Below are 26,763 nucleotides of genomic sequence, written 5' to 3'. Positions count from 1 at the left end.
TCAAGACTGTGTCCTTTTTGATTTATCTAGTTCTTTAAAATTGTTAACTGAAATATCAATTAATGTTTACATGAAGGGACTGTTGAAAAGAGTGTTTTCATGATTATAAATAAATTTGGTGTTTCATACTTAAATGTGTATATAAACCACATCAGTAATGTTTGATTTTTTTTGAAAAGTATTTTATGACATGGCAAAAATATTATTTTGTTTTGGCTTTCAGTTGAAAGTTGCTGTATAAAGGGGAAATATCTCTGATTTGTGTGAATTTTATTTATTTATCTAAGACCTAATTTCTAAGTTTTTCCTTCTTGATCCTTGTATGTTATTCTAAGATGACTAAGTTAGAGCTAGGGTTTTCATGGTGGCACAGTGGTAGAAGAATACACCTACAGTGCAGGAAGGCTCAGGTTTTAAACCTGATGTTGTTTTGCAAAAGAATATTTCCAAACACTATCTAATAAAAATATCTTAAGGTGATATCTTAATGAGGAACATGTTTGTTTGTATCTTTCTTGTCTCCAACATATAATACTGCTATTGCATTTATTCTGTGTCAGATATTGTACTAAATGCACTCTATCCTCTTCCTCACAACTTTCACACCTGAGAGACTTGCAGTAACAGAAACTTCGGGACATAAGAATCTGTTACAAAAATGGCCAGCAACTGCAGCAGGGAATATTTAGGGAAGTGGTAGATAAGGAAGCCAAAATAGTAGATAAGGAATGAATTTAAATAGTAGGTAATGGATTCAGGTGTGATTCAGAAGAGTTCGGTTGCCCAAGGTTACATTGCCAGTGAATGGCTGAGTCCAGACTTAAATCCAGGTGTGTTAATCCAGACCTTGAGATCTTGTACATTATATTACATTTACATAATATAAATGTACTCATTTATGAACTCCGGAGAAGGCAATGGCAACCCACTCCAGTACTCTTGGCTGGAAAATCCCACAGTGGAGGAGCCTGGTGGGCTGCAGTCCATGGGGTCGCTACAGTCTGACACGACTGAGCGACTTCACTTTCACTTTTCCCTTTCATGCATTGGAGAAGGAAATGGCAACCCACTCCAGTGTTCTTGCCTGGAGAATCCCAGGGATGGGGAAGCCTGGTGGGCAGCCGTCTATGGGGTCGCAGAGTCGGACATGACTGAAGCAACTTAACAGCAGCATACTCCTTTTACTGAAATAAAACACTATTTCTGTGCAAAATGAAGTTTGATAGTGACAGTGTCATTCTAAGCAGCCCATAATGACCATAAAATTCCCATATATAATAAATATTTTATTTTAATATAGCTTTTTCTAATTAACCCAAATAGATTTTTGGTAGACAAATTGGAAAATATAAATAAAAAAAGAAGAGAACCAAATTACTTAAAATTTTACTTATGTATATTTCTTGAGACTTTTTTTTTGCATATGTACTTACATAATGTCTTTTTCACTTAATGTGTCGTGAGCATGTTTTCATAGCTAAACATGTTATAGTAATATCTATGATTTTACCATAAGTCGTTTGACCATTCTTTCATCAATAAATAGTACTGTAGAGAATATTGTCTGTGCATATCTCAAGAAAGTAAATATTGAAGTGAAATTATGAGTTTTAGGACTTCATGCATTTTTATGGCTTCTGACTTTGTAGAAAGAAACTGCAAATGTACATTCTCATTAAAGTATTAAGAATATCTAATTCCTCATTTTTGATACTTGTTGTGAAGGTTTCCTTCCTTCTTCCTATACATAGAAACACAAAATGTAACATGTTGACCAAGTTATTATCATTTTGTTTTTCAGGAGATGATTTTTCTTTGATTCAGCAAGAGATATTTATGGTTAAAGAATGTAAACACTGCAACATTGTTGCCTACTTTGGGAGCTATCTCAGGTGAAAAACACAAAACATCTAATCTCTCTGTGTTTCATACTTCTTTGCCCCATATCCCCTCCCTTTTATGTAAATGCTGTTTTGTATTTAAATTTTTAAAATTGCTTGTCTAAAGTTCTAAAATTTCTCAGATCTTCTTATTGGCTTCTCTGTTATATTAATAATGACAGGTTCATTTATGCATTTTTACCTTATCTGGCAGCCTTAATGAAATACTATGAACGGTTACAAGTAGGTGTTTTAGCTTGTAATACTGATCACATTCTAAACTATTTAAGGTGGGAACAGAGCTAAAATTAATATGCTTTTCTGTATCCTGAAGAAAAATGTCAGGACAATTTCCTGTTGTAATCTATCCTAAACCTTGCTATGCTGAAGAGTGACAATCTTCAAAGTATGTCAGTGGTTGAGAATTACTAGCTAATATAATTTTCTTTCTCTTTCATATTAGTCGGGAAAAACTGTGGATTTGTATGGAATATTGTGGTGGCGGATCACTTCAAGATATTTACCATGGTACTGTTAATTTCTCTCTACGTTTTAAAACTTTTACTTTAATGATTTTTATTTTATGTTTCTAGTCAACAAGAGATACTAACATGTAGATTTACTGTTTTACATTCTGGAGTTTTACATTCTTTTATGCAATACTCTGGAGTATTGCATAAAAGAAATCTAAATTTTATATTTTTTTGGTATTCAGTTAAACTGCTGGAGCCTGATAAAGAAATCCAAGAGTACTTGAAGAATCTAGATTTTACTTTTCAGATGTAGTCTCTAGGAAATCTTAAGTAGTATATAGGGAAGTATTTTATTTACAAACAAAACGGCCTAAACTTCCTTGTAAATTAAAATTGAAATGCAAAAGGTGACTCTCACATAAAGCAAATTATCTGTTTACCTCTTAATGATAACGTGCTGACTGGGAAAACAACTTAATTATTGCTATAATATTTTGTATTAAAATATATAATTTTAAGAATTTGGAATATTTTATTTGTTGTTTAGTTGCAAATCTTGTCTGACTGTCTTGTGACCCTGTGGACTATAGCCCTCCAGGCTCTTCTGCCCATGGAATTTCCCAGACAAGAATACTGGAGTGGGTTGCCATTTCATTATGTTAATTTAGTCAACTTTCCAAATTGAATTGAATTTTCCTTTACATTATTATACTATAATGACTGTTCTCTTTTATTTTACCCCTGTTGTTGATTTTTTAAAAATTATTGGTAGGAAACGGCTCTGTGTCACTCAGTTTAAAATTCTTTTCTGTGATTTTATGAAGAATTATGATCTTTTATGTGAAGACTTTTTATCTAATATTTATAATTTTTATCTACATTTTCACAGGATGAGAACTCAGGATTATGGATTAATAAAACTATGCAGCAGACCTTTTTTTTTTTTTTACTACTTCCCCTTTTAAGCTGAAATAATGGTTTTGAGACATTAATTTTATTTCTTTGTGAAATTGCTGCTTTCCATTATTAAACCTGCTATTTATTGAATTAAATTGAATCTAAAAAGTATTCATCCCTGTAAATAATATATTAGATAGCATAGTAATCAAGAACAACTATACCTATAATAACTTTTAATGAAATTGTTTCCCTTCTTTTACTACTATTTCATCAAGTTACTAAGAGTCAAAATTTTATGTTCCTAAAAGTAGGTATAGATTACCAGTGATTAAAATATGTTGTAAAATATTTTAAATAAAGATTGCATAAAAGTATCTGATTTTGACCTCACTATCAGCAAATGCCACCCCCGACTTCAAATATTTTCTCATGGTATTGGAAGGCATTATTTCCAAAGCATCTAGTTAGGTACTTGCAGAAGGATTTTATATTTCATTAGGGAAAAATCTGGTTGTCACAAGTGACCTGATTACTTTTTGGATTCTTAGGTAAGGTATTGGATCAAGGTCCTTGTTTTGATGGATATAGTAAAGAATAATGCTAAGGGAATAACATCGTGACTTTTTAAAAAAAAGTATGCCTTTTCAACAATCGATTTCTCTTTATGGTCCTATAACATGTATGAAAGTGTGAAAGTGTTAGTTGTTCAGTCATGTCTGACTCTTTGCAACCCCATGAACTGTAACCCGCCAGGCTCCTCCTGTATCCATGGAATTCTCTAGGCAAGAATACTAGAGTGGGTTGCCATTCCCTTCATCAGAGGATCTTCCCACCCCAGGGATCACACCCAGGTCTCCTGCATTGCAGGCACATTCTTTACTGTCTGAGCCACCAGGGAAGCCCTTAACATGTGTATATAACTGTAATTATATATGTTTTTCTCATTTTGGGGCTTTATTTATTTATCTTTAGTTGTTCAGGATTGAGATCATGTCCATTGCTTTGTATAGAACATCTTGTGATATCTGGTACTGTGCTTTGCTCATAACAGGGGCTAATTAGTTTCACTGACCAAAGTCGTTATGAAGCAAATCTTCCATTTTTAAATTGCATTGAAAATTTTTCTACTTTACTTTTTTTTGTTTCCTGATTCTAAGAATAATATATGCTCATGATAAGCCACCCAGTGATATATATATATAGAGAGAGAGAGAGAGAGAGAGAAGTTTTATAATTGCTTGTCATTGTTAAAGTGTTTTTAGTCTGTTGTGTTCAAATGTATAATGATGTGATCTCTTTTTTAATTTCTAGTTACTGGACCATTATCAGAACTGCAAATAGCCTATGTATGCAGAGAAACTTTACAGGTACTATATTTGCTTATGTAGGTAGAAATGCAGTTCTAGTTTCACAGTTGAAAACAGTAAAATGGTGATCTGCCCAAAAGAGAAAGAGTAAACCAAATTTTTCTGTTAACCTCTCATACTGTAATTCTGTAAGCCTCGTTATTTCTTTTGTGAATGAGTCCTGGAAATTCATTTAAGCGAATAGTAGTATACACAGGGGTGTTGTTTGGTGTTCTGCTTTGTAGTGCTTGTCCCTCAATTGCTGCAAAGCAAAGGAAAGTCATAGGTATGAATTGGTTTTCATGAATGAATCATCAGACCTCTCAATTATAACAAGTCCAAGCTTTCCCTTCGAGTTTTATGGCCACAAAAGGAATCTTTTTGCATAAGACATGAGGTCTTTTACCATTTCTCCCAAAATGAGAGTAAAGTTTCATGGCAGTAACCCAGAATGTTATCTGGAAACGTTTGATCTATGTGATATTAATAGATATTATTAATATCAGAATCCCTTTTTATAAGCTCAGTAAACATTGTATTAAGTAGATATTTCTTTCCTTCTTTATTTCAGATCCTGTGAGAGCTTTTAGTATGTTAAAATAGGTTATGAGTCTTCAGTAGGTATACAGAGTATACAGTTTTTCTTCCAGTTTATTTTTTTAGTTCCTTGAAAGATTACTCATTGAAAAAATTAGCAGCTAATTTTGTTCAAATGCTTTAAGGCATCTAAGTTAGGAAGCAGGATGAAGTAGTAGTGGTTGTGTTATTTATTTTTTCAGTTCACAACTGATACTTATTAATTGATGCTTCTGTCTCTACATTTCCTGGATTGTGTAGTTTGTTTAGGAGAGAAATTGATATTCTATATGTTATCCTTCCATATTTTAGAAATTGGGAATTTAACCTAAATTAAGGGAAAGCTCTAGTCATTTCTGAAAGAGTTGGTTTCCACATGCTTTAAAATTTTATTGTTAGATATATAAAAGTAAATTTATATATATAAATAATTTACATATATTTCTATAACAGTCACATTAAAAATCTGCTTTTTTGTATTCACATAAAACACTAATCATGCACTCATAGCAGAGAATTGTTGACAGATTACTGTTGTTAATATTTTAATTTCCAAAGTTCCTTGCTTCTTTAAGTAATGGACAGAGTACTAAATGGAAATAGAAAGCAAAACAGAAATTTGCATTTCCGTTCTGGCCCTGGTATATGACCATTATCTCGTCTGTGGTTTTAGTTCCCTAAGTATAAAATGAGGCTGTGGAAGGGATGATTTCCAAGATACTAGTTTGAATTTTAAAACTGTGTTATGCTGACAAAATTCCTCATCTAGTGTCTGTTGACAGGTGACTGGATAAAAAGGCATGGTTTAGGTAATCCAACAATATATAAAAAGATAATACATCATATACAAGTAGGGTTTATCATAGAAGGCAGTGTTGATGTAACATTCAAAGTCATTTCAAGTAAGTGATTGCATTAGCAAACAAAAAGAAGCAAAACCATGGGATCATCTAAATAGACACAGAAAAAGCATTAACTAAATCCAGTGCTCATTTCTTATAAAAATTCTTAGCATACTTCAAATAGAAAGAAACTAACTCAGCCTGATAAAGAGCACCTATGAAAAACCTACAACTAAATCATACTTAATGGTAAAGACTAGGTGCTTTCCCACCAATGTCAGTCAAACAAGGCAAAGATGTCTGCTCTCACCACTTCTTTTTAACAGATTCTAGAAGTTTGCACAGGACAAAAAGCAAAAGCAGTGAAATAAAAGGCACCTGGACTAGAAAGTAAGAATTCAAGCTGTCTGTATTCACAGACTGCATAACTACATCTTTGTAGAAAATGGAATAGAGTCTACAAAGTAGCTAGTGGAACTAATGAGTGTGAATAGGGAGGTTGCAGGGTTCAAGATTAATATACAGAATCAGTTGGGTTTCCATAGATTAGCAACAATACAATTTATAATAACTAAAATATGACGTTCTTTGGAATATATGTAACAAAGAGGCATAAACACCTGTATACTAAAAACTATAAAATGACTTAGAGAAGTTAAAGAAGACCTACATAAACTGAGAACTTTGCCTTCTGCAGTATTCTTGTATTCATGGGTCAGAACATTTCAATGCAATTAAGATACCATTTCTTCCCAAACTGACTGTAGATTCAATGCAGTTGCAATCAAAATCAAAGGAGGCTTTTTTTTTTCCCTCTAGAAATTGATGAGCTGATTCTAAAATTCCTACAGAAACACAAAGGACCTGGAATAGTCAAAACAACTGTGGAAAAGAACAAAAAAATTTGAGGACCAACAGTAACAATTTCAAGACCTATAAAACTACACTAAATGAAACATAGTAGTAAGCACTGGCATAAGAGTAGATTATGCCAAAAGATTATAGAAATCTAGAAAAACTAGAAATAATTCCACACATATATGGCTATTTTTTGACAAAGGTGAAGCTGCTGCTGCTGCTAAGGCACTTCAGTCATGTCCGACTCTGTGCGACCCCATAGACGGCAGCCCACCAGGCTCCCCGTCCCTGGGACTCTCCAGGCAAGAACACTGGAGTGGGTTGCCATTTCTTTTTCCAGTGCATGAAAGTGTGAAGTGAAAGTGAAGTCGCTCAGTCATGTCCAACTCTTCGCGACCCCATGGACTGCAGCCTACCAGGCTCCTCCGTCCATGGGATTTTCCAGGCAAGAGTACTGGAGTGGGGTGCCATTGCCTTCCCCGACAAAGGTGAAGAGACAATTCAAAAGAGAAGGGATAGGTTTTCCAGTAAATGGTTATGGAATAATTGAACTGTGCTTAGTCACTCAGTCATGTCTGCCTCTTTGTGCCCCTACAGACTGTAACCTACCAGGCTCTTCTGTCTGACCTTGGGGATTCTGCAGGCAAGAATACTGGAGTGGTTGCCATGCCCTCCTCCAGGGGATCTTTCCAACCCAGGGATCAAACCCAAGTCAAACACATGAACTTTGAACCACATTTTGTGACATATGTAAAAATTAACCCTAATCACTTAGGTCTAAATATAAAATCTCAAACTAGAACTTATAGAAGAAAACATAGAAGAAAATTTTGCAATCTTGAGTTAATAAAAGCCTTTCAGACATAAAAATCATGATCCATAAAAGAAAAATTGGACAAATTTGACTTTGTTAAAATTTAAAACTGCTTTTCAAGACCTACTATTAAGAGAATAAAAAGACAAAAAAGGTATTTGCAAAGTATAAATCTGATAAAGGGCTTGTCTCTAGAGTATATAAAGAACTCAAAACTAAATAAATAATAGGAAAAGCACAAATTAAACAAATGGACAAAAGATTTGAACAGATGTTTCACCAAAAGCTGTATAGATGGCAAATAAGGATATGAGAAATATGCTCGATATCATTAGTTATTAGAAAAATATGCATTAAAACCACAATGAGATACCACTACACACCGGTTAGAATGGCTAAAATTAAAAAGACTGACCCTCATAAAGTTGGTGAGTATGTGAGTTAATTGGAACTCTCATACACAGCTAGTTTCAATGCAAAATTGTACAGCTGCTTTGGAAAACCATTTGGCAGTTGCCTAGAAATTTAAACTTGTACTACCATATGACCCAGTCATATCTAAGTTATTTACCCAAGAGGGAAGAATCATACAAATACTTGACATAAATCTTTAGAGTGGGTTTCTATATAATAACCAAAATCTGGAAACAACTCATAACCCAAATATCTATCAACAGGTGAATAAATAAATTCTGTAATAACTGTATGGTGGAATGGTCAGTAATAAAAAAATGAAATATTGATAACACACTAACAAGGAATGTCAAATTAGTATTGTGAATTAAAGAAGATAAAAGAATATTCTGTATAATTCCATTTATATAAAACTCTAGAAACTTTTAAAATTATCTATAGCGACAGTGTATCAGTGTTTATATATGAGAGGAACTTTTGGGAGTGATGAATATGTTCATTATCTTGATTGTGGTGATGATGTTACAGTAAACTATTTCTTGTTTTTATCAGAAAATGAATTCAAAAATCTTAAAATTGAGTAAACATTGATTAGTAAAAAGAAACACATCTAGGTTTTTTCCCCTCAAAAAAAGGACATTGTGGTTTTTCTTATTCAATAAAAATTTAAGTAGAAATTTAGGTGTGAAGTTTGCAGTTTTGCTAATATATACTTTTTTTTTTTAAACTTCAGGGTCTTGCCTATTTGCATACTAAAGGCAAAATGCATAGAGATATCAAAGTAAGTCTGTTTAACTTAATTTAAACTCAGTATGTTTAAGACTCACAGTCACAGGGAACAGATTTGTGGTTTGGGGGGAGGAAGGACTGGAAGTTTGGGATTCACAGGTGTAAACTCTTACATATACGGTGGATAAACAATAGGTCCTACTATATAGTACAGTGAATTATTGATAAACCATAATGGAAAAGAATATTTTTTAAAATGTCTGTATGTGTATTATTCAGTCACTTTGCTGTATAGCAGAATTGGTACAACATTGTAAATCGACTACTTCAATAAAACATAATAATAATAAATAAACTGTTTAAATTGATAATTTTATTGAAAGGAATTTTATGATACTAATTTAATAGCATTTGTATTTTTGCTTTAGGGTGCAAATATTTTATTGACAGATCATGGTGATGTAAAATTAGGTATGTTATTTCAAATTCCTAAAAATTATTTTCCAGAAAAACAGCACTGAAATACTAACCTAGTTGTGTTAGAATAAAAGGAATCCAGAGGTTTGTTTTTTTCCCAATTTAAGTTACTTGTGATGAAAAGTTTTTTAATAACTTTGTTCTTAATAAAGTATGTTTTCATTCTAATAAAGTGCCAATAAGTTATTTTCTTACAATGATTATGTTTTGAACTAAACAGGAAGGGATTTAGGTATTCAATTTATATTTATATTCAATTTATATACATTTCTGTAAGTATTGCTATCTGAATTATTAAAATGATGTCTCTGAGGATGAAATTTAGAAATGTTCGTGATTTTATTGAAAACTAAAATTTTCTGTTCTGTTTTTACCCCACCAGCTGACTTTGGTGTAGCTGCAAAAATAACAGCTACTATTGCAAAGAGAAAATCTTTCATTGGCACTCCTTATTGGTAAGATATTATTATGATTGAATTTTGTCCATTTCATCTCTTTAAGATTAGTGAACAACATTGATGCTTAGTAATACAATTTGTTCTTGACTGAAGCCTGGAGACATTCAGGTTCCTTGACACTATCATAGATCTGATGGATTACAGAACTTTGATACTCATTTTCCTTGTCCAGCATTTCCTGTGTTAAAGTGCCAATAATTCCTCCTGTCCCTGAGATGCTGTGTTTAGAGATCTCATAGGTGGGAGATTTTCAAAAGAAAATTGTGTTATAATCTTGTGTCATTTTATTACCCTTTTTTTTTGATATTGCATCTGTTTTAATCTAGGATTTCATTTGCGTGTTGTTAAAATTTATCATGCATCTTATCCTACCATTAGTTTTTACCAGCCCTCCTGCTTCTACTACATCCTTCCAATTACTGACAAAATAATCTTTCTAAAACACTGCTTTCATTATATCCTTATACACACTTAGGTTGAGAGACACTGTGTCATATGTTTCTGTACCTAAGTGCACATAAAAGTGATCTCTACCTTGTGAATATTCAGTATAAATATAAATTAATTTAAAAATAATAAACACTCAAAACTCCTGAGTAATATCATCTATGCTTTATAACTTTAGATGCCATTTTCATATACCACTGACTGGTGGCTCAGATGGTAAAGAATCTGCCTGCAATGCAGGAGACCTGGGTTCAGTCCTTGGGTTGTGAAGATTCCCTGGAGGTGGTCATGGCAACCCACTCCAGTCTTCTTGCCTGGAGAAACCCCATGGATGGAGGAGCTTGGCAGGCTACTGTCCATGAGGTCACAAAGAGTTGTACATGACTGAGCGATTAAGTACACACAGCAACTCCCAAACAGATAACTCCAACTCAGCTACTCAGTTGACCCTCAGTCCTGTATATTTTCAACAGTTGTCTGGTGATAGCACTACTTCAGTATCCACAGGTATTTTATACTCAGTCTCTTCAGTCAGCCCCTTGATTCTATCCTCCCTGCCACTGCCTTTGAAAAGTCCTTTTTTTTTCCCTCGTGTTTTTCAGATAGTCTTCTAATTCATCTGCCTGATTCTGATTTCACTTCCTCTCACACCATCCTTCATGTTGCCATGAGTTTTATATCATAATTAAATTTTCCATTTTCACAGTAAAGTCGAATCTTTCTCATATAATCAGTAGACCATTCATTATCTAGCCTCTGTCTCTGAGGTTTATTTTCCAAATACTTTCTAGACTCTCTCAAACTGATGAATGACTTTATTTTTTTTTTTTCATATTTTGTCCACCACAGACTGATACTTTTATAAAATAAATTTAAAATAAATTGCTAAAAAAAATGACCATTTATCTGGATAAGAATACTTAGTTTCAGTTTCTGTACTTATCGGAGGCGGATAGCAAACTGCCTATGGCCCTGTATCTACCTATAGATCATACATTGAGTAGCACCATCCTGTCTCCTCTCTGTGTGCCGTGCTGGCCTGTTTCCCTGAATTCGTACTTGTTTCCTCTAACAAAATTGTCCAGGTTCCTCAACCCCCCTCAACTCCCTGCTAATTTATTCTGTGAGTCTCATCTCCTTTGAGGAACTTTTCTCCGACCTTCACAGAGATTTAGGTGGTCTTTTTGTTTTCCCATGCTATAAAACAGTATTCACAAGATTTTGAGAACCAAAGTTTTAGAAGCATGTGTATGTATGTATATGTGGTCTTTATTAAGTTTTTTTCTGTTAATAGTAAAGTTTCTTCTTTTCTAGTAAATGCCTCTAAGCCTCTTTCCCTCCAAGAAGTCTAGTGAATATAACAAAAGAACAAATTTCATATAATTTTTTAAAAACAAAAATGTTATATTTATTGATTCCTTCTAGGATGGCCCCTGAAGTTGCAGCAGTGGAAAAGAATGGTGGCTACAACCAACTCTGTGATATCTGGGCAGTAGGAATAACAGCAATTGAACTTGGAGAACTTCAACCACCTATGTTTGATCTTCATCCCATGAGGTGTTCTCAGTATTTACAATTATGCAGTTAGTAGTAAGGTCTTCAGGGAGAGTGAAGTACGAACAACTTGGGTATTCTAAGCTCATTTCAAAGTATATTGAAATAATAAAAGTATTCTGAGAGACTTAGGAATAATCTCGTCTAAAACCTGTTGCTCTTTCTAACACAGCATAGAGTCTGTCTGAAACTTTTCTTTAAAACAGATTTCCTTTAATAAACATACTAGGATATAGCAGTTATCATTTTAAAAGTTTTAAGTCTTTTTTTTATTCTTCCATTGATTAAAAACATTTCTTTTTTTGTCCTAAGTAGAACTATAAACAAATGATAGAATGCAGATGAGGTTTTAATTTCTGTTCTCATTTGATTTTGTTTCTTTATACTTTGTCTAGGAATGATGAAGAGGTAGATGCTTACTAAATCATTTATATTTTAGAGTATATTATCTTAGAAAAAATATTTGAGAGACTGTGAAGGGGTTTTTAATATTTTGAAGGAGAAGATAAATTGGGCCAAAATTTAAATTTTTAATGTAAATAGTAAAGGTTAAAAAGAAAATCAGCAGAATAGGGGAAAGTATTCTCCCAACATATAATATTAATTATTGATATTTATTACATAGGTAACTCATTCAAAGACTCTAAGAGCAAAAGATAAATTGTTTATGAGCAAGTATCAGATACTAGAGAAACATGGAAAACTATTTAACCTCACAAGTACCTAAAGATGTATAAGTTAGTTCAGGGTGGGGAACACATGTACACCCATGGCTGATTCATGTGAATGTATGGCAGAAACCACCACATTATTGTAAAGTAATTAGCCTCCAATTAAAACACCAAAAAAAAGATATATAAGTTAAAAGATACCTGCTTTTAGCTGGAATGCTGATAAGTACAGACCTTTAGGAAAATAATTTGGATGTTATTTGTTATGAACAGTACAAATGTTGCATTGATTCTATACTTGTGAAAATTATACTTAGGAAATAATTCAGGAAAAGTCTAAGAATCTGCTTTAGGCTTGCAGGGGGAAATCTCAATGTGCAGTCATAAGGGCAGCTAATACATATATATAAACCAAAGCAGCATGGGAAATTGATTATCAGGGAAAAAAGCAGAACATACTGTTACCTATTATAATAATTTAGTAATTGGTTAATATTTAGATAAAGACTGAAAAGAAAAGCAGAAGATTTAAAATAATGTCTTAGGGTGAGAGGAATATAGACTTTGTTCTCTTCAATTTTCTTTTATATATGAATCATTTGATTTTTAAAAAGAAAAGATCTTTGGTATTTAATAAAAAAGACTAAGAAGTTTGCTTGAAAACATTGGAGTTTTGTAGGAAATACTGAAATAAAACTTCCTTTTAAAATCCTTCAGTCTTCTACCCCCACAGTCCATTAAAAAGATTGGTCAAAGGTTAATTCGTGGAGAAGGAAGGTCCTCTTGTAGGTTGATTTCTGTTTCATTCAAAAGGGGAAACAGATAAAGAAGTGGATATGATTTGCCTATTCACCCAAAATAATTGTAGAGGCTAAACATACAACCTAATGTTAGAGTAGTATATCATCTCCGTGTGTTAACACAATGATACACAATTATATAGACTTATGCTTAAGATATAATACTAGTTATATATGTAACAGTATGATAGAAAAAACCTTCTCAAATGTTTAGTTGCTTTGCCTTGTGAATAAGAGCTTATTGGAAATTTAAATATCTTCTCTAGAGCCAGGAGAAATTTTCCATAAGGTATCCAAAATATAAAACATTAATTTCCATATTCCATATCAGTTAAATCTTGAGTACCTACATATGTAATAATCTTGCATAAATTCATTGCAGAATTGATTCTGATTATTGTATGTAATAATAAAAGTGTTTTGTATTGCTCTTTAACTGAAATTTTTATTCCAGGGCCCTCTTCTTAATGTCAAAAAGTAATTTTCAACCTCCAAAACTAAAGGACAAAACAAAATGGTGAGTTATAGATATGTAGATTTATAGAATTTTATGGCTGAAAGAGACAGAGGTTTAATTCCCTTATTTTAAAGATGCTAAAGCTGAAGCTCAGAGCATTAAACAGTTTCCCTAAAGTTACATATCTAATTTACTTGGCAGAGCTATGACAAGGATCTAGGTTTATTTCCTGGTCAGTATTCCATTATAATGTACTGCTTTGGCAGCTTGAATAGGAGATGTAGTGGGGAAATGATTTCAAATGAATACAGTAAGATTTTGGAGACTCATTTTGCCTGTATTCCTTTACTTCCAGTAATTTCATGTTGACTTTCATGAGAAGTAATAGGACACAGTTTCCCAGATACAGTGACACTTAAAATCAATCATCATTGGCTTTTCTCTACCTATTTTCCCTAACATTAAAACAGTTATTACTCATTTGCATCCTAATGTTTTCTCATACAAAGTAAAACAACTTGCCAATTCTTATAGTCCATAAGGATGTCTTCAATTAGATGATAAACACTGAAAATTATTTTTCTGGTAATGTCTTCCCATACATTTAATAAGAGAAACTTATTGTACAAATTAAAGTTTCCAAATTCTTAAATTTAGTGATTCTTTATCTGTTATACATGGATCTCTTGGGAAATCTCGGGAGATATATGAGCCCCTGGAATTATTTATGTGTATTCATTTTCTTCTGGAGGGACAATCCATATTTTATTTCAGATTCTAAAAGGCCTGTCCCCAAAACAAGTTCTAAACTACTTTTTTAATGCTTCATTGGCCTGCCTGTGCATAGTATTATTTAGGAGCCAGGCCATTCTGGGGATAGTACCAGGAATGAAAGGCAAATCACACTGTAGAAGTTAAGGAGTTTATATCCTGCTGCTAGCTGTATTCCTTTGTATTGACACTGTTTTGTTTTGTTTTCTCTTGTTCCTTGTAAGCCTAAGTTCCTAAGCAACTAGAACTGGAGGACTTTATGGCAGGAATGACTGAATATTCATTCAAGGATGAATGACTGTTAGCTAAAATAGCTACATTCATAGTGAGATTCCAAAACAGTTATTACCATTGAAGTACCTTTGCCAGTCTTAGGTACTTTCTCACTCCATGATATGAGGACCACAAACTACCAATGTTATGTAGGGATTTGATTTCCCTAAAGAGAACTGCTTTGTCATTACTGTCATTGGTAATGACTAAGGTTATTCTTTTTGGTTCTTGCCCAGTCTTTGCTCCTGTGAAATCTTGGCAATGGTACAATACCTCTCTTTGTCAGTAATTCATAATCAAAATGCAGTTCCTTTAATTAAGTAATTAATTTTTTATTAGTTCATTTTTTGTCCATGCCACACAACTTGCAGGATCTTAGTTCCCCCACCAGGGACCAAACCAAGGCCCATGGCAATGAAAGTGCCAAGTCCTAGCCACTGTACTGTACTGGCAGGGAATTCCCAGATTCCTATATATCTTCTTTTCCCCATTTCATCAGTATAGGTGGCAGGAAAACTCTGGGTTACTAAGATCACTCCCTCTTCTTTTCCCTTGTTCCTAAGAAATTCAGTGACTTTTTAAAGGTATAAACAGTCTGTTTAATTACCCACCCTACCTTGATGCCACCTAACAATTTGCGTGTAGCAAAACATTTATCTATCATATAAATTAAGCAGTGAGAAAAGGTCATTTTGATTCCTAAGTGGTTATAACACAAGGTTATTAACCTTATAGATGACACACCTACCCATTTCTAGCTTTTAGTGTACATTTTAGAGGTTATATATATTAGTATTCTGTTCACTAATTGTATTTTACTTAACAGCTGAACCTGATATATTTTCCAAGGAAATACTCTGTTTTGGGTTTAGTTTTTTTATTTACATAGAGCTAAGAGGCCTAAGAAAAAAATCATATGTTTTAGTCTTTCTAACTGCTTGTAAGTTAATTTTATTTAGTAACACAAAAGAACTAATATTAGTGAAATATATTTGTACATGTCTCTTTTTATTTGAAGGTCATCAACATTCCATAATTTTGTCAAAATAGCACTAACCAAAAACCCCAAAAAAAGACCAACCGCTGAAAGACTTCTGACTGTAAGTCATTGAATTTATAGGAGTATTTTCTATAGTCATGCATTAGTTAGGCATATCACTAGAACAGCAGCATTTAGGTTTTTAATATAAACGTCTTTTAATATAAACGTGTGTATTATAAGCTTTGTGAGACATATAGTCTGTTGTGTCACCTCAGTTTTGCCACGGTAGCACAAAAGCAGCCGTAGCCAAGCAGCCAAGAAGGGTATGGCTTTAATACCCAATAAAATTTTATTCACAGAAGGAGGCAGTACACCAGATTTTGCTCATGGTCTGTAGTTTGCCCACCCCTGCCTTGGAGAATGGAGAAGGCAATGGCACCCCACTCCAGTACTCTTGCCTGGAGAAACCCATGGACAGAGGAGCCTGTTGGGCTGCAGTCCATGGGGTCACTGAGGATCGGACATGACTGAGCGACTTCACTTTCACTTTTCACTTTCCTGCATTGGAGAAGGAAATGGCAACCCACTCCAGTGTTCTTGCCTGGAGAATCCCAGAGACGGGGGAGCCTGGTAGGCTGCCGTCTATGGGGTCACACAGAGTCAGACACGACTGAAGTGACACAGCAGCAGTAGCAGCAGCCTTGGAGAAAGTCTTTAAAATTTTGCTTTCATCTAAAACTAATTGATTTTCTCTGTTTTGGTTTCTTATGTAAATTTATAGAATGCTCCTGTGTATGTGTTTATAAAATACTTTTATATTAGGAAAAGTTGATTATAACAATCTAAGAAAACTTTGTTTAAATGTTATAAAAATTATGTCTTTCTATACTAACATAATTTTATTGAATTAAATATATGTAAGCATAGACTATACATGTTTTTTTCTTATTGTGATATGGACTTTACCACAATATTTATTTGCATGTGCATAATGACATGTGTAATAAATGTCATTGTTATAGCCAAGGTTGTAATTTGGCAGCCTAATATAGATTAGTTAACTTTACATAGAGAAGTTATTCATATTATAAACTAACCTCACAATAATTCTTTAGCATTATAATATTTAATTATGGATTCTGATTAATATTTTTATAATACATTCTCTATTAGCACTGGTAGGCTTCCATATGCTTATCTCTGATAGTTACTAAATGGAAAAGAACAAATAACAGTTTCTATAAGCCATAGATATAAATGCATACTCATGAAGTTTTGTTTTGTTTTTATTTAGCATACATTTGTAGGGCAGCCAGGTCTCTCTAGGGCCCTGGCAGTTGAACTGTTGGACAAAGTGAATAATCCAGACAACCACACACATTACACCGAAGGAGACGATGATGACTTTGAGGTAAAGAATGTTTGCAATCTAATAATTGAAAATAAATGTTTAATGTGGCCTTAGAGTTTGTTTTTTAATTCACTCTTTTAAGTTAGTTAAAATAGATTTAGTGACAGATCAATTAGCAATGAAGACTTTACTTGTCCTGCATATAATTACTAATTGATAACTTCTCTTAATCCTAGTTCTGGGAAGGAACTAAGATTATGATTCTTCCTTGCACGATATCATTTTATTTACTTAGTTGGTTTGCTTAAGGTTATTAAGCGGTAGGTACAATTAGAATCAGATCTGTGCCTTTATCTTCCCAGAAATCCACAAGTGTTTTCTCTTCTCTTTAGACCTCAGCTTCTGTAGTGAGAGTTTGGTCTTCTCTAAAGAAAAAGGACATCTATTTCCATGTAAATACAGGTTCTAGGAGTATTGCTTTGGACTAAGAGAATGAAAATTTAGCCAGAGCACTTGTACCATATTATTTTTCACTAAAGAGACTCCTTAGAAAGCCATGTGGTCATTTTTTTAGTTTCTCTGTTTACAGATGATTGGTGGTAGTTTAGTCGCTCAGCTATTTCTGACTTTTGCAACCCCATGAACTGTAGCCCACCAGGTTCCTCTGTCCATGGGACTTTGCAGGCAAGAATACTGGAGTGGGTTGCCATTTCCTTCTCCAATACAGATCATTAACAGGATACAAATAATTTTTTTAAATTAAGCTGAAGTTCCCATAGAAGATGTTTTCCAATAAGTATTAAAAATTATTATTTCTTATATAATTACATATTCATAACTATGCTTTCTTCTCTGAAAATATTGTAGAATTATTTGAATATATTATATTTAACAACACAAGTTCTAAATCAGGAATGAGGGACTTCCTGCCCATTGTCAGGTTTATGCCTCTCTATATATAATACAAATGTATTTATTTACCAGTATCTTTTTCTCCTCTTATATTCTGTTTTATTTCTGTCTCTTCATTCTTTCTTATGCTTTTATTTCCCTTTATACCTCTATCTTCAATTCTGGTAAGACTATAGAACTAAGCTTTATGTGTTGTTACTTACTGAAGGAAATCTTCTACTTCATGAACTTAAGTTTTAAATTATTAAGTATCGTGATAACTACTAACAGTCATTGGGTAGTCTTTATGCACCAAGTATTAGGCCAAATAATTTCCATGTTAACTCATCTAATACTCAGAACAGTCCTTTGCAATAAGTACTATTACTATTCCCATTTTACAAATAAGAAAAGAAGAAAGAATACAAGTAATTTCATTTCCCCAAGATCATATGCCTAGCAAGTAGTGGAACCAGGATTTGGATTCAGGCAAACCAACTTTAGAACCTACTCTTAGTTAATATACCGTCACTTTTATATATGTACTTTTTATATAAATAGAAATAGTCATTAAACAGTCCTTACCAACTAGTCATTTTCTAGTATATAACATAACCTTGTCATGTAGTAAGGTACCCTGTAAATATTTTATTGAATGTTAAATGAACTTTAATTGAAAATATTAAATAACCCAGTCAGAAAGATATTTTAAAATTTAAACCATCATTCGCAGACTTGTAATAATTAATGAATTTAATCTCTTAAAAATCAAAATTGTTTTGCTTAAATATAGCATATTACTTGATTCCTCAATTAATGTTTTACTGGTTATGAAAACAACCAAACTCCACTTTCATTCCCCACGATATTTTGCCAGGTTTTCTAAATCTACTCTTACTTTGGAACTGTAATGATATCACCATGCTGTTTAGTCCTTGAAATGCAAAACCTTGCTCCAGGCAATTGAAGAAACAACAGTGGATGACATTGACATAATCCCTGTCTTCAAAGAGCTTACAGAATGGTTTCCATGGAAATTTAGAAATTACCAGCAAACAGTTGATAAGTGTAATAACTGTTATGGAATGGAAATACAGGGTGATATGCAGGCATATTTTTGAGACAGGAAAGGACTCATTGAGGAAGCAGTGTGTAAGCTGAAAACCTGAAGGATTAAATACAGAGATAGTAATTAAGAGACTGATCAGAAGTGTTCTGAACAGAAGGAATAATAGCATGTTTGAAAGCCTTGATAAGAGACATGGTATGCTTTAGGAACTAAAGAAAAGTTAGTCTGTTAGAGCAGAGAAAAAGGAAGAAATTTGGTGGGAGATGAGATTATAAACTAGATATTTCAAGTAAAAATAAATGAGAGCTTTAATCTAAGGGCAATAGAAGCCATTAAAGGGTAAGGGAGTGATATAATCAGATATGCGTTTTTGTTTTTGTTTTTGTTTTTTTAAGATCTCTGACTTTAGATTGATGGTTTCATTCCTCAGGTCCTCATAAGAGACTTTTGAAGTTATCCAGGATAGAGATACTGATATTTTATAGTAGGGTGGTAGGGCAAAGATGGAAAAAAATGAAGTAATTCAAGAATTATATGAGAGACTGGTGACCAAATGTAGACTTGAGGGTGGAGCCTGATAAAAGGATTACTCCCAAATTTTTACTTGAACAGCTGAATAGATATAAAAGTGCCACTTGTTGAGATTGAAATACTAGAGTAAGATCAAATTTGGGAAGAAAGGTGAGTTCAGTTTTATATATGGTAATTTTTATATTGCACAGATTTCCAAGTGGGAGGAAGGCCTAGGACAGCTTCCTGAGATTTCTCCCTTAAATTAAAAAATCTAGTATCCTAAGAGAAATGGCAAAGGAATAATAAAGAGCATTAAGAGACAGAAGGAAAGTTTCAGAAAGAATACTGCCTAGAAGTTACATTAAAGAAATCTTTGGAATTAGGTGTGTTTGACTACTTTAAAAGGATAATTTAAAAATACTAGAGGTGAAGCCAGATTGGAGTGGTTTGAAAGATAAATTTATTTATGAAATTTAGTTGTGAAAGAGGAGAGTAAGATAGAACAGTAGATAAAAGAAAATGAGTTGGTGGTGGATTTGTCTGTCTTCTCAGTTCAGTTCAGTTGCTCAGTCATGTCCGACACTTTGCAACAGCATGGACTGCAGCACGCCAGGCCTCCCTGTCCATTACCAACTACTGGAGTTCACTCAAACTCATGTCCATTGAGTCGGTGATGCCATCCAACCATCTCATCCTCTGTCATCCCCTTCTCCTCCCACTTTCAATCTTTCCCAGCATCAGGGTCTTTTCAAACGAGTCATTTCTTCACATCAGGTGGCCAAAGGATTGGTGTTTCAGCTTCAACCTCAGTTCTTCCAGTGAATATTCAGGGCTGATTTCTTTTAGGATGGACTGGTTGGATCTCCTTGCAGTCCAAGGGACTCTTCTCCAATACCAGGTATTGGAGTTAGGTATTCTTCTCCAATACCACAGTCCAAAAGCATCAATTCTTTGGTGCTCAGCTTTCTTTATAGTCCAACTCTCACATCGATACATGACCACTGGAAAAACTGTACCCTTGACTAGACGGAACTTTGTTGACAAAGTCTCTGCTTTTTATTATGCTATCTAGGTTGGTCATAACTTCCCTTCCAAGCAGTGAGCATCTTTTCATTTCATGACTGCAGTTACCATCTGCAGTGATTTTGGAGCCCCAAAAAATTAAGTCTGACACTGTTTCCACTGTTTCTCCATCTATTTGCCATGAAGTGATGGGAGCAGATGCCATGATCTTAGTTTTCTGAATGTTGAGCTTTAAGCCAACATTTCCACTCTCCTCTTTCACTTTCATCAAGAGGCTCTTTAGTTCTTCCTCACTTTTTGCCATAAGAGTGGTGTCATCTGTATATCTGAGGTTATTGATATTTCTCCTACCTGTCTTCTACCTCGCTGTTTTTTTGGCTATTGATTGATTGTTTTTTATGTGGGGCTAAAAAAGTTTAAACAGCATCTTTATGAAAAGGATCCAATGGTTAGAGATAGAAGAATCTAGAGAAGCAAGATGAATAGGCACAGTCCCTGAAAAGGAAGGAGAAAGTGAGATCTCGATTATAATGAAGGACTTAATCTTGAAGAAACACTTCTTGAAAGGCTTTCTTGGGAAGTGTTGTCTAGAGAGTGGAGTAGAAAGACCTTGAGCTTATCTCCTCCCATCCTTGAGCTCCCCTCCTCCAGTGGGCACACCAATTGCAAGTATCTATGATAATGGCCTGAAGACGAGCATAAAAGATTTTCTACAACTGAAGATATGAAAAATGAACCACAGTGAGATGGGTAGGAGAGGCAGAGACATAATATAGTCAAGACCCACCTCCCTCAATAGGCAGCCCACAAACAGGAGGATAATTACATTTGCAGAATTCTCCCCGAGGAGTGAAGCATCCAAAACCTATATTGGGCTCCCCATCTGGGGTGTCCTACACAGGGAAGATGGGCCCCTTAAAAATCTGGCTTTGAAGGTCATCCTTCAAAGGACTTGTGTGCAGGAGAACTAGAGGACTGTAGGAAACAGACTCTGCTCTTATAGGGCGTGTGTAAAATCTCAGATGCACAGAGTCAGTAATTTGAAAGGAACCCACCTGCAGATCTTGGAGAACCTCTTGGAGTAGCAGGAGACAACTAGTAGTCCCCCTGAAGATACAGATGCTGGTGACAGCTGAATGTAGGAGTTTTTTCTACCACTAGGACACTGATGCTGACAGGCATCATTGTGGAGCCCTCCCTCTACCCTACTAGTGCTGGAGGCTTACCCAGCCACTGGCAGACTGGCGCCAACCCCCAGCTTCCCTGTCTCCATAGCTAGCCACCCTTGAACCTGGCCCTGCCATCAGTAGTGTAGCATAAGCTCTGGGACCCTGCCCCAGGAAGGTCATAGCAGCTGACTGGGCCAGGGGCCAGGCCTACCTACCAGCACGCCCAGTGGTCAGCCTTGCCACAATAGAAGGGCCCAAACAGGCCATATACAGGGCATGCTTAGAGTATAGAGCACTGCTGTCCAGAGGGGTGTGCTGCTGGGTTGCATAAGATAACACTTACATAATGCCACTCCTCCCAAATTCAAGAAACATAGCCAATCTACTTAATACTTAGAAATAAACACAGAGAACTAGGCAAATAGAAACAGAGGACTATGGTCCAAACAAAGGAACAAGACAACCTCAGGAGAAGAATTAAACAAAGAAAAGATACACAATCTGCCTGGTAAAGAGTTTCAGGTAATAATCATAAAGATACTCAATGAATGTAAGAGAGAGATGGAAGAACATAGTAAGAATGTTAACAAAGAATTAGAAAATATAAAGGGGAACCAAATAGAGCTGAAGAATACAATCAGTTCAGTTCAGTTCAGTCGCTCAGTCTTGTCCAACTCTTTGGGACCCCATGAATCGCAGCACGCCAGGCCTCCCTGTCCATCACCAACTCCCGGAGTTCACTCAAACGCACGTCCATCAAGTTGGTGATGCCATCCAGCCATCTCATCCTCTGTCATCCCCTTCTTCTCCTGCCCCCAATCCCTCCCAGCATCAGAGTTTTTCCAACGAGCCAACTCTTCACATGAGGTGGCCAAAGTACTGGAGTTTCAGCTTTAGCATCCTTCCTTCCAAAGAAATCCCAGGGCTGATCTCCTTCAGAATGGACTGGTTGGATCTCCTTGCAGTCCAAGGGACTCACAAGAGTCTTCTCCAACACCATAGTTCAAAAGCATTGGTTCTTCGACGATTAAGCTTTCTTTATAGTTCCAACTCTCACATCCATACATGACCACAGGAAAAACCATAGCCTTGACTAGACGGACCTTTGTTGGCAAAGTAATGTCTCTGCTTTTGAATATGCTATCTAGGTTGGTCATAACTTTACTTCCAAGGAGTAAGCATCTTTTAATTTCATGGCTGCAGTCACCATCTGCAGTGATTTTGGAGCCCCAAAAAATTAAGTCTGACATTGTTTCCACTGTTTCCCCATCTATTTCCCATGAAGTGATGGGACTGGATGCCATGATCTTCGTTTTCTGAATGTTGAGCTTTAAGCCAACTTTTTCACTCTCCACTTTCACTTTCATCAAGAAGCTTTTTAGTTCCTCTTCACTTTCTGCCATAGGGTGGTATCATCTGCATATCTGAAGTTCTTGATATTTCTCCCGGCAATCTTGATTCCAGCTTGTGCTTCTTCCAGCCCAGCATTTCTCATAATGTACTCTGCATAGAAGTTAATTAAGCAGGGTGACAATATATAGCCTTGACGTACTCCTTTTCCTATTTGGAACCAGGCTGTTGTTCCATGTCCAGTTCTAACTGTTGCTTCCTGACCTGCATATAGGTTTCTCAGAGGCAGGTCAAGTGATCTGGTATTCACATCTCTTTCAGAATTTTCCACAGTTTATTGTGATCCACAGTCAAAGGCTTTGGCATAGTCAATAAAGCAGAAATAGATGTTTTTCTGGAACTCTCTTGCTTTTCCATGATCCAGCGGATGTTGGCAATTTGATCTCTGGTTCCTCTGCCTTTTCTAAAACCAGCTTGAACATCAGGAAGTTCACGGTTCACATATTGGGAAGCCTGGCTTAGAGAATTTTGAGCATTACTTTCCTAGCGTGTGAAATGAGTGCAATTGTGTGGTAGTTTGAGCATTCTTTGGCATTGCCTTTCTTTGGGACTGGAATGAAAACTGACCTTTTCTAGTCCTGTGGCCACTGCTGAATTTTCCAAATTTGCTGGCATATTGAGTGCAGCACTTTCACAGCATCATCTTTCAAGATTTGAAAAGCTCAACTGGAATTCCATCACCTCCACTAGCTTTGTTCGTAGTGATGCTTTCTAAGGCCCACTTGACTTCACATTCCAGGATGTCTGGCTCTAGGTGAGTGCACACCATCGTGATTATCTTGGTCGTGAAGATCTTTTTTGTACAGTTCTTCTGTGTATTCTTGCCACCTCTTCTTAATATCTTCTGCTTCTGTTAGGTCCATACCATTTCTGTCCTTTATTGAGCCCATCTTTGCGTGAAATGTTCCCTTGGTATCTCTAGTTTTCTTGAAGAGATCTCTAGTCTTTCCCATTCTGTTGTTTTCCTCTATTTCTTTGCATTGATCGCTGAGGAAGGCTTTCTTATCTCTTCTTGCTATTCTTTGGAATTCTGCATTCAGATACTTATATCTTTCCTTTTTTCCTTTGCTTTTTGCTTCTCTTCTTTTCTCAGCTATTTGTAAGGCCTCCTCAGACAGCCATTTTGCTTTTTTGCATCTCTTTTCCATGGGGATGGTCTTGATCCCTGTCTCCTATACAATGTCACAAACCTCCGACCATAGTTCATCAGGCACTCTGTCTATCAGATCTAGTCCCTTAAATCTATTTCTCACTTCCACTGTATAATCATAAGGGATTTGATTTGGTCATACCTGAATGGTCTAGTGGTTTTCCCTTCTTTCTTCAATTTCAGTCTGAATTTGGCAATAAGGAGTTCATGATCTGAGCCACAGTCAGCTCTTGGTCTTGTTTTTGTTGACTATGTAGAGCTTCTCCATCTTTGGCTGCAAAGAATATAATCAGTCTGATTTCGGTGTTGACCATCTGGTGATGTCCATGAGTAGATGTAGAGTCTTGTCTTGTGTTGTTGGAAGAAGGTGTTTGCTATGACCAGTGCATTCTCTTGGCAAAACTCTATTAGCCTTTGCTCTGCTTCATTCCGTATTCCAAGGCCAAATTTGCCTGTTACTCCAGGTGTTTTTTGACTTCCTACTTTTGGATTCCAGTCCCCTATAATGAAAAGCACATCTTTTTTGGGTGTTCTAAAAGGTCTTGTAGGTCTTCATAGAACCATTCAGCTTCTTCAGCGTTACTGGTTGGGACATAGATTTGGATTACTGTGATATTGAATGGTTTGCCTTGGAAACGAACAGAGATCATTCTGTCATTTTTGAGATTGCATCCAAGTACTGCATTTTGGACTCTTTTGTTGACCATGATGGCTACTCCATTTCTTCTAAGGGATTCCTGCCCGCAGTAGTAGATGTAATGGGTCATGTGAGTTAAATTCACCCGATCCAGTCCATTTTAGCTCGCTGATTCCTAGAATGTCAACATTCACTGTTGCCATCTCCAGTTTGACCACTTCCATTTTGCCTTGATTCATGGACCTGACATTCCAGGTTCCTATGCAATATTTTTCTTTACAGCATTGGACCTTGCTTCTATCACCAGTCACATCCACAACTGGGTATTGTTTTTGCTTTGGCTCCATCCCTTCATTCTTTCTGGAGTTACTTCTCCACTGATCTCCAGTAGCATATTGGGCACCTACTGACCTGGGGAGTTCTTCTTTCAGTATCCTATCATTTTGCCTTTTCATACACTTAATGGAGTTCTCAAGGCAAGAACACTGAAGTCGTTTGCCATTCCCTTCTCCAGTGGACCACATTCTGTCCGACCTCTCCACCATGACCCTCCCGTCTTGGATGGCCTCATGGGCATGGCTTAGTTTCATTGAGTTAGACAAGGCTGTGGTCCTACTGTGATTAGATTGACTAGTTTTCTGTGATTATGGTTTCAGTGTGTCTGCCCTCTGATGCCCTCTTGCAACACCTACCATCTTGCTTGGGTTTCTCTTACCTTGGACGTGGGGTATCTCTTCACGGCTGCTCCAGCAAAGCGCAGTCGCTGCTCCTTACTTTTGATGAGGGGTATCTCCTCACCGCCGCCCCTCTGACCTTGACATGGAATAGCTCCTCTAGGCCCTCCTGCGCCCGCGCAGCCACCACTCCTTGGAGGTGGGGTTTCTCCTCCAGGCCGCCGCCCCTGACCTCGGACGTAGGGTAGGTCCTCTCGGCTGTTCCTGCGCTGTTGCAGCCTGGCGCTCTCGGCCGCTGCCCCTGACCTCGGATGCGGGGTAGCTCCTCTCGGCCGCCGCCCTGCCGCCCCTGACCTTGGACGTGCAGTAGCTTCTCCCGGCCGCCGCCCCTGACCTCATACGTGGGGTAGCTCCTCTCGGCCTTCCTGCGCCGTCACAGCCTGGCACTCTCGGCCGCTACCCCTGACCTCGGTCGTGGGGTAACTCCTCTTGGCCGCCGCCCCTCGGGCATGGGGTCCTCCCAGCTTCTGCCCCTGACCTCGGACGTGGGGTAGCTCCTCTCGGCCGCGCTCTGTGCGCCATCGCAGCCGCCTGCACTCTTAGGGACAACTTAGTGAGTAAACAGCAACAACAAAGTAATATTCCACTGAATATGTATATATCCTTTTTATCCATTAGTCCATCAGTGGACACTGAGGTTGCTTCCATATGCTGGCCTTTCTCTTTTTTTCTTCTGGGATCCCTAGAATGTGAATGTTAGTATACTTGATATTGTTTCAAAGGTCTCTTAAACCACCCTCATTAAAAAAAACCTCTCTTCTCTTTTTCCTCTTCAGCTTAGTAGTTTACTGATCTAGTAGATTTGGTTATATGGAACAGATCAGTAAACTAGAAGACTGAATAGTGGAAATCACCTAAGCTGAAGAGGAAAAAGAGAAGAGAGGTTTTTTTTTAATGAGGGTGGTTTAAGAGACCTTTGAAACAATATCAAGTATACTAACATTCACATTCTAGGGATAGTCACTAAGTTGTATCCAACTCTTTTGCAACCCCATGGACTGTATCCCATCAGGCTCTTCTGTCTGTAGGATTTCCCGGGCAAGAATACTAGATTGGTGCCATTTACTTCTCCAGAGTTTCCCTGGTGGCTCAGA

At 36.1% G+C, this 26,763-nt stretch overlaps 1 protein-coding gene across 1 annotated transcript in view; it reads left to right on the top strand.

Annotated features, from left to right (window-relative positions):
* The window catches only part of MAP4K5 (mitogen-activated protein kinase kinase kinase kinase 5), a 126,573-nt gene that overhangs the window by 51,384 nt on the left and 48,426 nt on the right, over window positions 1-26,763 (top strand). The window contains exons 3-12 of the mRNA XM_061430948.1: window positions 1,802-1,892; window positions 2,344-2,408; window positions 4,565-4,620; window positions 8,837-8,884; window positions 9,261-9,303; window positions 9,692-9,764; window positions 11,640-11,771; window positions 13,694-13,756; window positions 15,759-15,840; window positions 17,017-17,133. Coding sequence (XP_061286932.1) covers window positions 1,802-1,892; window positions 2,344-2,408; window positions 4,565-4,620; window positions 8,837-8,884; window positions 9,261-9,303; window positions 9,692-9,764; window positions 11,640-11,771; window positions 13,694-13,756; window positions 15,759-15,840; window positions 17,017-17,133 — 770 coding nt within the window. The remainder of the gene's footprint in view (window positions 1-1,801; window positions 1,893-2,343; window positions 2,409-4,564; window positions 4,621-8,836; window positions 8,885-9,260; window positions 9,304-9,691; window positions 9,765-11,639; window positions 11,772-13,693; window positions 13,757-15,758; window positions 15,841-17,016; window positions 17,134-26,763) is intronic.

This window comes from Bos javanicus, chromosome 10 (assembly GCF_032452875.1).
Source record: "Bos javanicus breed banteng chromosome 10, ARS-OSU_banteng_1.0, whole genome shotgun sequence".
NCBI lineage: Eukaryota > Metazoa > Chordata > Mammalia > Artiodactyla > Bovidae > Bos > Bos javanicus.
The sequence above is the reverse complement of the archived record's forward strand: the minus strand, read 5'-3'. Positions and strand labels throughout refer to the sequence as shown.